General features: G+C 59.6%; 1 protein-coding gene across 1 annotated transcript; it reads left to right on the top strand.

Moving 5' to 3' along the window:
- The first annotated feature begins 6,810 nt into the window (after positions 1-6,810).
- Positions 6,811-8,506, top strand: POU4F2 (POU class 4 homeobox 2). The gene is made up of 2 exons (XM_087736971.1): positions 6,811-7,131; positions 7,565-8,506. Exons 1-2 carry the CDS (start codon positions 6,811-6,813, stop codon positions 8,504-8,506), a joined length of 1,263 nt encoding a protein of 420 aa, XP_087593097.1.
- Positions 8,507-16,478: the final 7,972 nt, after the last annotated feature.

Genomic DNA, 16,478 nt, shown 5'->3' with positions numbered 1-16,478 from the left:
TGATTGCCTTTGGTAAGAGATTTCACTGGAATTCGATTGCTGTCTCAGGACTGCGAGAGATACGTGATAACGTAGTCCTAACAGACTGTTTCCAATAGAAAATGTTGATATGAGCTGCAGAGGCATTTCACAATTTGATTTCATTATATTAATAGTCTCCAGAACATACAGTATTTCATTTATAAAAAGGGATAGGAGAACACAGGCAGATACCTGCCCATGCTCTGTGTGTGAAGGGAAGGGCTTTGATGTGTGCCCAGAGGCTGCAGGAAAGGTGGAATGCATTTCTACTGAATTTTAACCAAAAAAAAAGAAGGGGGGGGGGGGGAGTTGAGGATTTGTGATTAGCTTTGAATAAAACGTAAGCAGGTGTCTATATCCACATATAAGGTTGAGGTCCCCCCCAAACATTATCATTGCTCTTACGCACAGATATATCTTTCGAGAATTAAAGCCCAGTTTTCAAGGAGCATGAGCCTGTAGACTAGGTCTGAGCTCAGCCTGCCTGGTCCTGCAGGGACCGACGCTTCAGCACATAGCTAATATTTCTAGCAGATGCTGGTCCTAGCGGACCTTCCTCACCAGCCGGGGTCGAGTCCCGTCATGCTCTGATTGTGTGGACATTGAATCAAAGGGAGAAAACAGAATAATTCACAGACATTTTCCGCTACCCGTTCAGGACGCAGGAGGAGCCCACGCAAGACCTCACCAAAACTATGGAGACCGAGGAAAGCACAGAACGTGCCACGGCGCACACCACATTATACACCTCGCACGTGGGGCCGCAGCACCCTGCCTACCTAAATAAGTATTTTAGCAAACTATTTAATGGCTCCGAGGTACAAACACCGATCCAGTGACACAACTGTTAAACCATTTTTAAAATTGCATCTATCCGTTGGTGACAGCCTTCTCAGAAACACGAGGTTTTTCATCCCCTTTTTCAATGCTTACCGCCTGTCACAGTTTTTCTTCCTGGCTGAAGAGGGAAGGCTGCTCTGTGGTGCCTGGTGAATCCTGGGGATGTATAAAGAGATCAGCCAACACCTCACCTGGTGGTAGGGGGAGAAAAGGAACTCAGATTTACCTTGAAAACACTGCAGAAGAAGACAGAGAAGATAGATATCCCGAAAGACAGCTGATGTGCAAGCACCACCTTTTGTCGCGCCGGCTGCCTGCCACCAGCCTGCGGGCACCGGGCTTGGCTGCGCGGCAGCCACACGCCGAACACACGCCTTCTCATCCCTCCATTTAAATGGCATACGGAGGTAGAGAGGAATTTCGTGCTTAATTAGGGGATGTGTTTGGAATATGATTTGTGATAATACATCTATAACAAGGGAAATTAATGAAAATAATTAATGAAGGGTAATCTAAGATACCAGGGTTTTGTCTAAATCAGCAAGAATAGAGTCCCAAGGACATCCACAGTGTGATTTATAGGATTTTTTTTTTTAATGATCCATGAGATCTTAATGTTTTCAGTGCAAGGAGCGGCTGGGGAAGTGGTTAGGAAGGGATCCCACCTGTGAGGCTATTTGTAAGCTAGGTTCCTGTGAGAGTTAAATCTGAATTTCTTACCTGCTTCATATCATCTGATATTTCTTTTCCTTTAGAAGCCACTTTATGTCCGTGAATTTCTTTACAATTTTATCTTTATCTGTAAGGAAAAGCAGTGAAGTTTGCCTCGTATCCAGCTGCTTTGGTTTTCCACAGTGTTTGGACAGCAGGTGTATCCCAAAAAAACTCCCAAACATACAGAAACACAGGCAAAATCACGGTCTCGCAGGATGCTCAAGCATACGATGGAAACTTGAATTACAATGGATGCATTAAAAATAACTTTTGTACAGAGCCATGGCAAAGCAAGCAGATGATGTATGGTGCCGGTATCAGCTGTTGTTAAATAGCACGGCACAGCATGGGACAGGAGAGTCACCGTTGCCACGCGTGTTAACCAAGGCTACGGATGGAAAAGGCCTTTCCCGAGGCCTCCAGGGCTGGCAGAGCTTCCTGAGAGCCCGAGGAGGTGTGAGAGCATCCTTGGTCTCCCCCGCCAGACTGGGCCCACCTCAAACAGCAGCTCCAGCAAGAAGGAGGGGTTGAAATCCGTGCCGTGCGCCCGCCAAAAAGCCCTGTACAAAGGCAGGACCTGCCCTCCACCTCCAGCCAGCTTTACCCTCCCTCCAGGAAAAGTACTTTTTGGATGGCGCCCTGGGTACCGTGGGGAACGTGCGACGTACGGGAGCAGAGGAGAGGCAGCGCGAGCCGGACGGCTCCTGCTTAGCAGTCTGCTCACATCTTTCTCCCACGAAGAATATTCAGCTTTCTTTGTCTAAAATGTTGAGTGGTTATGAATAGTAAGGATAGACTATCTGTAATTATTTTTAAATTATTAATGGTTTTGTTAGATCCCTTCACTTTTACATTAGGTTTCTGTTAATGTAAGTTAAATCAAAATGTACTTCAGTTTCCAGGCAGCTCCCAAATGTATTTTTCATTCTTTCATAACATTACTTCAACTTCTCGATGAGGTGTGTATGATAAAGTTTGCTCCCGAGCCGGCAGACTCCCAGTCCTAATGAATTCAGCGAAAGGCTCGCCGAGCGGGCTCTCATCAGCCAGGCTAGATGGCAAATGAGGAGGCCGTCACTGCATTCCCAGCGAATACCCTACCCCCAGCTAGCAGGTGTCATGCCCTATTCGTAAGAAGGACTGCGGAGGCCACGGGGGTATCGTCAAAGGCAAGGGGAGAGTTTATCAGAATAACTGAGTTACTTTATTGGCACTTTCCATTATGCTAAGGAGACTCGGGTTGTTACGCCAGACACTCCTGATCAGAAAATATCTGCCTGGCTCAGGGCTCAGACCTCGCAGGCGATGAGGAGTGGGTACCGCATGCCGCCCTGCCCGCATCCCTGCCCCAGGAGATGCTCTCTACCGCGGGGGGGGGCCTTCAGCACCGGGCCACCCCAAGGCAGAAACGGGGTCTTCTCCGGAGACCCCCTTCTCCTCCCCTCGCCCCTTGGGGGTGCGGGGGGTCCGGCGGGACAATGCGGTGGCCTCTCGCCCGCCTGTCGCCCCACGCCTTGCCGAGGGGAGCGGGGTTGGGGAGGGGAGCGTGCGGAGTTAAACGCGTGCATTCAACACAAACGCCACGAAAAATGCTTGGATAAATTATGCAGAGGGATTTCTGGATTTCTTTCAAGTAATTAAGTTTCGATTTCTTGCATTTATTTTAGTGCCAGGAAGCACGAGGCGCCACGGACGGCAAAAGTCTTCATTGATCGTTCCGGGCTTTAAGTTTGACTTCGTGACTTGACTTGGCTTGCGGCGGCGGCGGCGGCGGGGCCCGGGCGAGGCCGAGGGGCCGGCGGGGCCGTCCCGCCTCGGGAGGGTGAACCCCCCGGTGCCCGCCCAGCGCCACGCACCGGCCCCGAAACCAGATTTGGAGCCGGGGGAGAGGGGGAGCAGGAGCCGGGGCAGGCAGCGACGCCGGGCTGGGGCGGGGAGCGAGGGTGCTGGCGGGGAGCGGGGGTGCTGGGGGTGCGGAGGCACCGCCGGGGGTGCGGCGCTGCCCCGACGGGGCGGCCCGGCCCGGTGGCCGCCGCGGCTCCGCGGGTCGCAGCCGTCCGCACCCGCCGTGCCCCCGCGGCGGCGGGGCCAGGTCGCCCCCGGCCTCCGGAGCCCCGGGGGAGCGGCGGGGAGGCGGCGGGGGCCGGGGGCGGTGTGGGGCACCGGGGCCGCCCCTCCGGCGGAGCTGGGGCCGGCGCTGCCCCGCGCTCCAAACAAAGGTAGAGTTTGCTCAAAGTGTAGCCCGCATCTTAATGGATTAAAAATTCATAGGGCGCATTAGGTTCGGTAAAATATGAATGCGCGGCTTTAAATTTTAATCGTAAATCAGAACATGGATACATGAGAGGCGACAGTGATTTCTCCCCAGATGTCTGCGTGGGTCAGGGTGTGGGCGTGGGTAAGGGGCGGGGGGGGGCTCTGCTGTTATTTAGGCGGCCCGCGGGTGCGCAGAGCCGGCTGCAGGGCCCGCGGCCCCGGCGGGCCGGAGAGCTGCCGGGGGCTCCGCGCCGTGAGGCGACCCTCACGACACCGGGCGGGGCGGGGGGCGGGGGGGGGGGGGCAGCTGGGCATCGCGGCGTCTCTCTCACAAAACCAAAAAAAACAACAACAACAACAAAGAGGGAAATGCAGCGCTTGCTGGGCGGCGGTGCCGCGGGCAGGGGCCGCAGGGTACCGCGGCAGCGCAGCGCGGCGCGGAGATCCCGCGCAGAGCCGCCGGCGGGGGCGGCCGCCGCGGGGACCCCCGGGGCCCGCCCGGCTCAGCCCCGGGGCCCGGCACGGAGGGAAGTTTGCGCGGCTCTTCGGGCGCCCGGCTCCGCACCCCGCCGCACCCCCGTGGCGGCCGTTCGGAGCGGCGGGGAGCGCCCGGCGTTTTGGAGATGGGTTGTCAGTTGCTATTAAAATCAAGATTAATCCATATTAACGATATGCATTCTCAGTCCTCCCGTGTGACAGCATACATTAGGACAACTATTGCGAGTAATTAAACTCAGTGCGGGAGGGGTTAAATGTATAGCGTGGAGAGGTTTTTTTTTTTCTCCTCGCCCTTCTCTCTGGCGAAGTTCAGGCGGAGAGCCGGCGGGCAGAGCCCTTCCGCGGCTCCGCGCCCCCGGCAGGCTGCGCGCCCCCGGACCTCCCAGCGCCAGCGAGGTATTTGCTTCTTGTTATTTTTATTTTTCCCCCTCCCCAGAAAGTGGGAGATTTTCCTCGCTTGCCCGCCCAGCCCCGTGCCGAAGCGCGCAGGGTGGCGGCCGCCGGCGGGGAGGCGGAGGCGGGAGCGGCGGCGCGGCCGGGCGCGCTGCGGGGAGGCCGGCGGAGGGGAGGCGGAGGCAAGGCGGAGGGAAGGCGGAGGGAAGGCGGAGGGAGGCCCGCTGCCCGCCGGCCGGCCCTGCCGCCCCACGGGCGGGCCGCGCCTCGCCTGGGCTCTGCCCGGCATCGCCTGCGAAGGCGCGAAAATATCACCGGTGGCTTTTTCTGGGGCGTTGGAGATGCTCGATGCTTTAGACTAATTAGACAAGCCAAAAGCCTTTTGAAGATTAAGCAAATTGGACAACCCTTGTTAATTAGAACATAATTTAAAGTTTGAAATTGTATCACTCATGAAGTAGCCTAATTAGTATGACGATATGTTGATAGCCTACTGAGACACGAAGCGCGGAGGTTTGGCATGAACTCCTTAAAGGCTTGCAAGAAAATCCTCTTTCCTATGTTGTCATTAATAAAAGATTTCTATAGACTTCAGCCTTTCAACGGTGACATACAATTTATAGTACACACAATGCATTAGCCCATAGTGCTGCTCAATTTTTTTACTATTATGAAAACTAATAAATTCGTCAAGCTGAATTAAGCATACAAATCAGATGAGGCATAACAGATTACATATTGAAGCGCTGTGTCTCCCGAGCCTAAATGAAATTTCAATCTAATAATTCCTTCCTGGCCCGGCCATAATTTGTTTAGAGATGTTGTTCTACTTCTTTCCAAGCGCTATTCGCACCATAATTAAATGATACTCAAGCTTTTAACTTTGATTTATTTCATTTCTCCGAGCTGGCGACAGTGAGAGCTGATACAATGTAATTTTTTTTATTTCCCTTAAAATTACCAAGTCTGCTGTTTAGGTGAGAAATTAAACACCTAAGCACTTATTTTAACCTTCCTGCTGCAAAGTGAAATTCATGGAAATAAACCCGGCCACCTCCAGTAAAACTGACTTTCCCCGATTTCTTTTCTCTCTCTTTCCTTTTTTTTTTTTTCTCCCCCCTTTTTTTTCGAAGAGAGAGGCGGGGGAAGTTGGCGGGACAGCGGTGCGCTTTTGCAGGAGGATCCCTCCGACTCCCCGCCGATGGGGGACGCCGGGGGGGGGACCGGCCCCGGCCGCCGCCCGCTGCCTCTTCCCCCGCGGCCCCGGCGCAGCGCCCGGCGGCCGGCGACCCCCGCCGCCCCCGCCGCCCCGCCGGAGCGGGGAGCCGTGCCAGGGCAGCGCCGGGACGCCCCGGGGCTGGGGGCTCCTCGTGAGCCCGGACGGGACTTCTCTCTTCTTCCTCCCCCTTTTTTTTTTTAATTTTTTATTTAAATGGAGGGTGGATTTGGGGGGGGGGGGTCGCCCCCCCCCTTTTTTTTTTTCTTTTTTGGCTTTTTCCCTCCCCTTTCCGGGAGGCGGCGGGGCGCGGCGCGGCGGTGAGTGTGGGAGCACGCGTGGGCGTGGGCGCGGGGGCGGCGGGGGGCGGGCAGGGAGCGGCGGAGGAGGGGGCCAGGGCCGAGGAGGCAGGCGCGGAGGGCCCTTCCCGAGGAGTTGGGCTGTAGTGACAGGCGAGAGGGGAGGGGAGGGAGGGGAGAGAGTAAAACCCACCGGCGCGGCGGCGGGGAGGGCACTTCGCGAGAGGCGAGGGCCGGCGCCGGAGCGGAGGCGGCGGCGGACGGCGGCGAGCGCCCGGGCGGAGGGCGGGCGGGCGGGCCGGAGGCAGCCCGCGCATCCCCCGCGCATCCCCCGCGCATCCCCGGCTCGCCGGAGCCGCCTCTCCCGGCCGCGTCCTCCCCGGCGGGGCTCGGGCAGCCGGCTGGGGGGCGAGTGGGATTTTTTTTTTTTTAATTTTTCGGGGGGCGGGGGCGCGGGGGGGGGGTCCGGGGCTCCTGTGGCTTTTCCGGGGGGTCCGGGCCCCCGGCCCCGCGCCCCTGCCCTCCTCCGGCGGCCGCCTGCCGGCGGGCCGGGCCGCGGCGGCGGCGAGCACCATGATGATGTCCCTGAGCAGCAAGCAGCCCTTCGGCCTCCCCCACGGCGGCGGCGGCGGCGGCGGCGGCGGCCTCCACGAAACCAAGTACTCGGCCCTGCACACCGCCTCGCCCTGCCCCTCCGCCGGCGCCGCCGCCCCCGCCGCCAGCTCCCCCAGCAGCACCGGCACCGGCGGCTCCGCCGGACGCGGCTCCGGCTCTGGCCCCGGCTCCGGCCCCGGCAGCGGCGGCTCCGGCTCTGGCTCCGGCTCGGGCTCCGGCCCCGGCGGCGGCGGCGGCGGCGCGGAGGCGATGCGGCGGGCCTGCCTGCCCGCCCCTCCGGTAGGTGCCCGCCGCCCGCCGCCCCGCTTTAAGGGGAGCCCCTCGGCGGCCCCCCGGATCCGCCTGATGATTTTTTCATGGCCGCGCAGCAAATCACCCGGCGCCGCCGGGCGCTCGCCCAACTTATGCATGCGGCGGCTCTTGCCGCCCGTATTAATTTTTATGACCTGGGATGCTGCGCGCGGCTGGTGCGTGTGTCCGTCCGTCCGTCCGCCCGCCCGCCCGCCGCTGGCTGCCTCCCTGCGAGCGGCTGCGCGCCGCGCCCGCTCCCTCGCCCCGCTCGCTCCCTCTTCCTCTCCCCCCCCGCCCCCCCACCCCCCTTCCCCAGGATTTCTCTTTTAACATGCTGGGAAGGTTTTAGTGGCACGGCGGAGTGCGCGGGGAGGCGAATTCCCTGCTGAGCGTTATGTGTGCCTTCTATTTGCAATTGCAGAGCAATATATTCGGCGGTCTGGACGAGAGCCTGCTGGCCCGCGCCGAAGCCCTGGCAGCGGTGGACATCGTCTCCCCGAGCAAGAGCCACCACCACCACCCGCCGCACCACAGCCCCTTCAAGCCGGACGCCACCTACCACACCATGAACACCATCCCCTGCACCTCGGCCGCCTCCTCCTCCTCCGTGCCCATCTCCCACCCGTCCGCCCTGTCGGGTACCCACCACCACCATCACCACCACCACCACCACCACCACCAGCCCCACCAGGCGCTGGAGGGGGAACTCTTGGAGCACCTGACGCCGGGGCTGGCGCTGGGGGCCATGGCGGCCCCCGACGGCGCCGTGGTCTCCACGCCGGGCCACGCTCCCCACATGGCCGGCATGAACCCCATGCACCCGGCGGCGCTGGGCATGGCCCACGCCCACGGGCTGCCGGCCCACATGGGCTGCATGAGCGACGTGGACGCCGACCCCCGCGACTTGGAGGCCTTCGCCGAGCGCTTCAAGCAGCGCCGCATCAAGCTGGGGGTGACCCAGGCCGACGTGGGCTCGGCGCTCGCCAACCTGAAGATCCCGGGGGTGGGCTCCCTCAGCCAGAGCACCATCTGCCGCTTCGAGTCCCTCACCCTCTCTCACAACAACATGATCGCCCTCAAGCCCATCCTGCAGGCCTGGCTGGAGGAGGCGGAGAAGTCCCACCGCGAAAAGCTGGCCAAGCCCGAGCTCTTCAGCGGCGCGGAGAAGAAGCGCAAGCGGACCTCCATCGCCGCCCCCGAGAAGCGCTCGCTGGAGGCCTACTTCGCCCTCCAGCCCCGGCCCTCCTCCGAGAAGATCGCCGCCATCGCCGAGAAGCTGGACCTCAAGAAGAACGTGGTCCGCGTCTGGTTCTGCAACCAGCGCCAGAAGCAGAAGCGCATGAAGTACTCGGCCGGCATCTGAGCCGCCGGCGGGGAGAGCCGGCAGCGCCGCCGCCGCCGTCAACAAAATTAAAACTCAATAAACAACAGCAAAAGAAAGGAGGAAAAAAAAAAAAAAAACAACAAACCACCAACCAACCCAACCCAACCCAAACCCGCCCCACGGCCCCCAGCCCCCCCCGCCGCCCAGCTTTCGGGGGACGCTTCCCCGCGGAGCCGCCGCCCGGAGCCGCCCCGGCAAGTACCGCCGCTTTCTGTTCTTACCGGAGCCCGCCCGGGGCAGCGCCGGCGGTGCCCTTCCCAGCGCTCAGCCCGCCGTGCCGCGCTGATCCCGGGACCCAAACTTGAATCTAGAGTTGAGGCTTGCGCCGCGACAGACGTCTCAAAAGTATTTTGATTTAAATAATAATAATAATAATAATGATTTAAAAAAAAAAAAAAACAGATGGCAGGTTTTTCTGCATTTACACTGCGTATTATAAATATATAAATATATATATATTTTTACTGTGGTTATTATCCTTTTCCTTCTCTGAAGTTATAACGCTTAGGGAAAGAGCTGATCCTGCTGTGTTCACTGGTCTTCAAAAGCTATTATTAGATTACTGCCAAACAACCCCTTGTAAATTATTAATTTATCTCTCTAGCAACTTCATTTTGTGCTCATTCTAATTAATTACACCTCTTTAATCTAAGTCTTGATAAAAGTGAAAAAAAAAAAGGATAGTGAGAATCAAATATTTTGTGTTGGTAGGATTTATGAACGTGAGCTTTTCTCTTCTTCTTCTTCTTCTGAACGTCCCTCTTGGCCATCTGTAAATTGTCACCTGAACCTAAGGTATTTCTCTGGCGAGTATCCTTATTCGTACGGCGTCGGCACCCTATAGTAGATGTCCTACATTATTTGTGTAGCCTGATTCACTGTCCGAGGTATTTGTTTACCGCGTTACATATTTAATGGGGATTCCCATATTGTCCCCACCACACGCTGCTCCCGAAGCCAGAAAGGACGCGGCCGCGTAGGTGGCGGCGTGGGGGGGATGTTTGTCGCTTCGGGTTTCTTGCCAGCACAATGTCCGTCTTTCTCGATTTCAAAGCTGTATCGCGACGGTGTTCAGACCGGCTCGGTTATCTATCTATCTATCTATCTATCTATCTATCTATCTATCCGATTGCTTATTTATTTATTTATTTATTTGGTCGGTCGGTTATTTATTACCTTTAATTGCAATACTTTTCCACGGAGGAAAGTCCCTTTTTGGAGGTCTGTTTGTAGAAAAGCCAAATTTCAACCGGTAGGAAAGGGAGCGAGCGAGCGAGGCTGCACTGCTTGTAAATTCACAAACGGTTTGGTACATTTCTTTTGGAACAACAACAATAAAACGAGGGTACTCGGTTGGGTACCTGTATGTATTGTAAATATTTCATTGGCGTTGACGCACATATAGATATATTCTTACAGATTCCGCTGTATCGCTGTTCTATCCGAGACTGTTTGAAGTCTTAATTTCTGTACATGACCCGATTTCGTTGTTTTTTGGGTTGGTTTTGGTTTGTTGGTTTGTTTTTTTTTTTGGTTAATAGGTTTATTTATTCTAGTAATGTACTAAGTTATTTTTAAATGTTGTTAAATCGTCTTTCATTAAAAAAAAAAAGAAAAAAGGATTTTAAACGTTTTATTGGCAAAGCGCGTTTGCTGCTTCTTGTTTTCCACCCCAAACCCCTGCCCGAGCAAAACGCCGCCTCTGGGTCGCGGAGGGGCGGGGGGGGCCCGGCTGCGGCCCCCCGGGGCGGGCGGGGGGGGGAACGGGACGGGGACGGCCCGGGGGGGGGCGGCGGCGGCAGCAGGGACCCCTCCGCGCCCCTCCGCGGCTGTGGCGGGGGACCGTGTGCGTGGCCGTGATTGTGCGGGGGGTGTTGGGGGGTGCCCCCGCCACCCGAGCCCGGCGGAGGCAAAGGTGCCACGCACGCACACGCGCAATAAAAAAAAGAAAAAAAAAAAGAAGGAAAAAAGTAATTTCCCCGCGTGGCGCTCACAAAAGCCGGGGAAACCCGACGGCGGCGGGCGGGGAGGGGGGGAGCGGAGATCATACACCAACCGCTATTAAATATTCATCTTTCCGCCCAGCCACCGGCTCCAGCTGCTTCTTCAAAGCCGCCCGGGCACTCCGAGGGTGCCGGCCTGCGGGCACGGCCCGGGCGGTGGCTCCGCGGGCGCGGAAGGGCGCGGAGGCAGCGCCTCGTTCCCCCCGGCCCCACCGGCGCAGGCGGCCCCCCCGCCCTCCCACCCCTCCATGGGCCCCGGCGTGGCCAGCGCTTGCCGCTGCCGCTAGCCGTCATCGCCACCGCCGCGGCTCCGTGCAAGCCCGCGGGCGCGGAGCGCGGCTTCTCTTCTCCGCCCGCCGCCGCCGGGGCTGCAGGTGCGGGGCGGCAATTTGGGAAGGGGCGGCGCTGCTCTTGCGCGGAGCCTGCGCGCCCCTGCGCGCCCCGCCGAACCGGGCAACCGCCGGGGCTGCGTCCCGTCCCCCCCCCCCCCGGCGTGGGCAGCGGGAAAATGCCTCCCTGCCCACCCCCCGCCGCGGGCTGGGCCGCCGCGCAGGCTCCGCGGGTGCGGAGGTCGTTTCAAGAGGCGGGGGGAGGGCGGAAAGCGGCGGGTCGGGGGGCCGCAGGCGGGGGCGGGGGCCGGCCGGACCCCCGAAAGCAGCAGGGAGCCCCCCAAACCCGTCAGCAGGCGCAGGCGGCGAGCAGCCCCTGAACCGCCGCTTCGCCCTCTTAAATGAGCCATTCACTTAAAGGCTATTACGGGCGAATTAATAAATTACACAGCGAATTATTAAATCCAGATAATTACAAGGAATAAGTAAGTAATCATTAGTTATCTCAGCTAATTACTGTGGGTCAGAGCGAGCGAGAATGTGAAATCCTCCTCGGGAATTGAAATTAACTTTGCGCAGTGAGTCTCTCTGCTTGACATCCCCAGTCTGTAGGCACATGGCAGCTCCCCTGTGAGCTCGGCTTTCTATTTAACTTGGAGAGAATGGAAATAAAATTAAGTGGCGATGTGATAATAGGAAGCTGCTTAGAAAGCAAACGCGGTGGGTTTTATTTTTTACCTTTCACCGCCTGGAGAGAGCCCGCTCTCCAGTTGCCCAAATTAAAAACCTGGGGCAGTCGGTCGACTTCTCCTGTCGAAAGAGGAGACCTGCCCGTCCCATGCAGATGAGGAACAAACGAAAAGGCCCGAAAGAGGCGGGGGGCGGGGGCGCGGAGGCTCCCGGCGAGCCGGGCCGGGCCCCCGGGCCCCCGCTGCCGCCGCTCGGCCCCGCCGCCCGGGCCGCCGAGCTCTCGGCCCCCGGCGCGCTTTGTTTGGGGAGACAATGAGCTGCCGAGCCCGAAGGAGGGGGGCTGCCTCCTCCGCCGGTCTCTCGCCAGGTCTCTCCGAGAGCTGATGTGTCACCCCCCCCCCCGACCCCCATCTCTCCCGTCACTTCCCGGCTCTCCTTCACGTGCGCCTTCTGCAAACGGCCGCTCGGTAGGCGGAGATGCCCACGCTGCCCTCGCCGGGCTCTGCCCGCACTGAAACAACAACAACAACATCAACAACAACAACAACAACAACAACAACAACAACTGCTGTGCGTGCGCGGCGAGAAAAAAGACCCAGGCTTCTTTGCCTTTATCAATTGCAATTAGGTGGACAGTCTTCCCCCTCTTCCCTCGCTTCAGTCTGGGATGATAATTAAAATTTAATGAAGCCTGGGAGTAGCAGAGCTCTGTCTGGGGACTGTGGAATAGAATATTTTAACTGTACATTTACACCAAGTGTCTGGCTTCAAAGACGTGACTGCTTTTAATCTCGAATTAGAAAACCACAGACCTGAAATTAAATATTAGCCACCCTCGGCTCCCCTTCCTTCCCGCCACACTGTCACGCCTGTGTTTGCCTGCCTTGCCCCACGACACGCACACACCCACGTCTCGGGTCTCCAATTACACGCGCGTTAATAATAGATGGCTTTGATAGGGTGCGGATTTCCCCCCCCTTTTTTTTTTTTTTTAAATAGGGTTAATGCAATATTAATTGCTCGTAGCTGCTATAAGAATGCGCCGCGTTTTTCCAGGAACAAATCGATGGATCGGGGCAGCGAGCGCGGAGCGGGAGGCGCAGCCCCGGGGCCGCCCGGGTGAGTACGGCCGCCGCCGGGGCCCTCCGCGCAACTCCCGCGCCCCGCCCCGGCGCAGGGCAGCGCGCCCCGGCCCGCGGGTCGCTGCGCGGGGAAGGATGCGGGGCTCACTGTTTTTTCTCCCCAAATCCCTTCTCGGGGGCGGGAGGGGAGGGCTGCTGGTCCGGGAGTGGCGGGGGCGGGGGGCCGGCCGGCGGGTCCCCCCCTTAGGGCGGCGGTGGCGGAGCCCAGCAGCCGCCCTGCTCCCGGGGAAGCCCAGGTTGGTCTGTGATCCCGACGCGGTAGCGGGGGAAGGGAGGACGGGGGGACAACACTCCCCTCCCTCCCCCCCTTTATTGTCATTGTTATTTTGGCAGGTGAGACCCCCGGGCCCCCGGAGGAGGGAGCCCGGAGGCGCAGGAGGGGAACCTGCCCTGCGGCTGCGGCGGGGCGCGCCCCGCAAAAGGTAAATTCGGGTTTTGGAGGGAGGAGGGCACCCCGCAAGTAAGCGGGGCGGGGAGGCAAGAAAAATAATCCCAACCCACCGGCCAAAAAGGTCCCCAAGAAAACTCCGCGGGTTCCCACGGCCGGCCGGGCCCCCCGTCCGGCGGCGGGGCCGCTGCTGACCCGCCCGCACGGCTCCTCGGGGCCGGGGCTGCCGCCGGGTCCCGGGCAGGGGCCGCGGCCGCTGCGCTGGGGTGGGTGACGCCTTCCCTGCCCCGGGGCCGGGCCCCCGCTGGCACTTGTTGCCAGAAAAATATTAAAAGCAAGAAAATAATAAAAAAACCAAACTGAAAACCTGCCCCAAAACTCATCACAACGCCCAAACCAAAACACGGGAGGAAGAAGAAAGGCGCTTGCAGGAGCGCCGGGCGGCAGCTGGGCCAGCCCCGGGAGCGTCTCTCCGTGTGCCGGAGCCGGCTTCGCAGCTGGGCCCCGGCCTCGGCCCGGCCCCCGCCCCCGCCCTCCGCGGCCGCGGAGCCCGCGGGGCGCAGCGCTGCCCGGCCGGGGCGGGCACAGCCGCCCCCTCCCCTCCGCCCCCAGCCCCGCAGCGGGACGAGCCTTCGGCCTCCTCCTCCTCCTGCCCCTCGGGGGGGGCGGGGGCAGGGCGGGGCGCTCCGCGCAGCCCCGCGCTGTTTCCGCGGCGGGCGGGGCCGGGGGCTGCGCGCCCCGTCCGGCTGCGGCCCCGCTCAGCGGCGCGGCGGAGCTGGGCTCGCCTCGCCTCCCCGTTTATACAGAACAGGATCATTTACATAAAGTCCTTAAGGCAAATAACTGTTGGGGCTCTAATTTATATCTGATCGAAAATTAGCCGTCATTATGCGCTCCATTAGCAGCGTCTTTAATGTGCTTCTAAGCACCATTTGTCAAGCGGCTTGTTAATATCCTTCAAGTCTTTAAAGTTGAGAGCTCATTAAAGAGTGCGCTCTGTTATTGATGTAATTTAGATGAGTTTGGAAGAGCAAGCGCGCCGCGGACAACCTGGAGCAGCGGGGAGAGGCTGGGGCTCCCCCCGGGGCCGCGACGGCCCCTCACCGTGGCGCCGGGCCCCGGCCGGGGGCGGCCCGGGGCTCGCCTCCCCGCTCGGGCTGGGGCGCGGGGGATCCCCGGCAGCGGGGGGGCCGGGGGGAGCCTCTTTTGGCTGAGGCGGGGTAAGCCCGCTCAGTGATGTGCGGAGGCGATTCCGCCGCCTCTCCCCCGCTCCGTCGGAAGAGCATAAAGGGCAATAAATTACCTCCGCTGCTTATCGGAAACCCCAGCTATGCTGGCGGGTGGGGTTTTTTCTCCTCCGCCGGTGCAGACCGCGCCGGTGCAACGCGATGCAGCCGCCCGGTGATGCGCCCCGCCGGCCCCCCCGGGGCTCCCTCGGCCCTGCGGGGACCCTCCCTGCCCGAAATCCTCCCCGAAGCCAGGCGGGGAGGGGGCAGGCCCGGCCGAGCTCTGCGTCCTCCCCCGGGGGGAGAGGAGCGCGGCGGGGGCTTGCGGGGAGGGTCCTCCCCTGCGCCGCCGTCCCCGGGCTTCCCCCGGGCGAAAGCAATAAAGCGGGTAATTAGACTGCTAAAGACGGATGTAAATAACGGGGAGGAGGCGGCGGTGACAGCCGTGCGGCGGGGCCGGTGCTTTCCCCCCCCGCCCCGCCCCGGGGAAGGGACGCGGAGCCCCGCAGCGCCCGCCCCGAGGCCGCGGGGATGGGCGCCCGCTGCGCGGCGGCACTCGGGCCGCGGTGGGGGGGGGGAGCCGGCAATCCCCGCTGCAGGAGGGGACTCTCCCCAGGCGTCCGAAAGGCCCCTTTGCCCCCGGACCCCCCCCGGAGCGTACGGGTCAGGGCCCAGGGCAGAGGGGGCTGCGGGGGGGGTGCAAGTATCAGCAGCCTTTCCATCCCCGCTGCAGCCGGCAAACCCCGGCACAAACGCCTCCACAGGGGCTCTGACCGGCTTTCCACGCAGGCCTGCATCAAAGGGGTATTTACCTCACCGCAAGGTCCCAGGGACACACTGACACCCGTGGGAACATTTATCTCCTCCCCAGCCAGGAGCGCGGTGTGTGAGCAGCCACAGGGCCGCGTCCAGCCCTCCCCAGCCCTTGGGCCCGTCTGCGCTCCCCACACGGGAGCGGGCTGCTCCTGAAGAGCTGGACACGTCTTCTGCAGATGGCAGGGACATCGCCAGCAACGTGAGCCCCCTCCGAGACCCACCGCCGCTGTGCTGGTCCCAGATGCTCTCTGGGCAGAGGAAGAGAAAAATACCTTCAGGACGATGAACGAAAGCATTACCCCGGGTAGGCAAACACGAGGCACAAAGAGCCACCGGGAGGTTGATGCCTTGAATCGTCCTTGCAGACGTGCTCATCGTTATTGCCACCAGGACCATACCAGGGATGTAGCATAGTGGCACGTTGCCGTGCACGTGGCTGGCGTGTGTTTTCCTTGCCCGTTTGCACGTGGCATTTGGGGATGGAGACCTCTCAGGGGGTGTGTGGGCGCACGTGCGTGGCCTGCTGGATTTGAGAAGGGCTCATCGCATGGTGGAAAGGCCTTTCTTACCCATCTGCTCACGCAAAACCCTTGTAGCTTTTCTCTTGCCTGTGGTGCCACATTATTTTGGAAGGAAAGCTATGGAAGTAGGTGGGACAAACTTAACATTGAGAACATACTTTGGGGGGGGGCATTTTACAGGGAGATAGCTCGGTCTGTATTTAACAAAGCCATTAAAAACCATTACATCAAACATAGCTGGGCCAGTCAGCTCATGCCAGATGGGGAGGGAAAGCCATGGCAAAGTCTCGTGTTACAATGATGACAACATTTTATGGCAGCAGTGGTTACAGCTTTTAAAGTGCAGGAGCCGTGTACAGGTCCCATTCCCACCCCAGTAATGGCTGCGACTCCTGGGGGGGCTTCTGGCAGCGACAGGCGTGGCAGCGCCCGCCCGGCAGCAACGTGAAGCCCAACGGGCTGAAGAAGGACGTGCTGAGGAGGGCTTGCGCAAACCCTAGCACCATGAAAGCCTCCATCCCACAGGTGCGCACACACACACACACACACTTACACACAAGAGATGCTATGCAAAAAAAAAAAAAAAGCAAAAGATGTCACCTTTTGGAATCGGTTTTACATCCTGAGTTGTAACATTTCTTTCCTGACTGATCTTCATTTTAAAAATACAGATTCTTTAAGAATACATTCTTAAAATGCAGCATCTTTAAAAATTACTGTGAATGGACATGCCTGGTGCCTTGATAGATAACTCTCCCAAGTTTCTTGTACTTAAGCACCTTACGCGAAGATGCCCACAAACCCTTCATACTGGCCCTTCCTCACAGAGAAGTGGC

This window comes from Nipponia nippon, unplaced genomic scaffold, assembly GCF_047370975.1.
Source record: "Nipponia nippon isolate SJK-2023a ecotype South Korea unplaced genomic scaffold, ASM4737097v1 scaffold_6, whole genome shotgun sequence".
Lineage (NCBI taxonomy): Eukaryota > Metazoa > Chordata > Aves > Pelecaniformes > Threskiornithidae > Nipponia > Nipponia nippon.
Note: the sequence above shows the minus strand (reverse complement) of the source record. Positions and strands in the feature narration are given on the sequence as shown.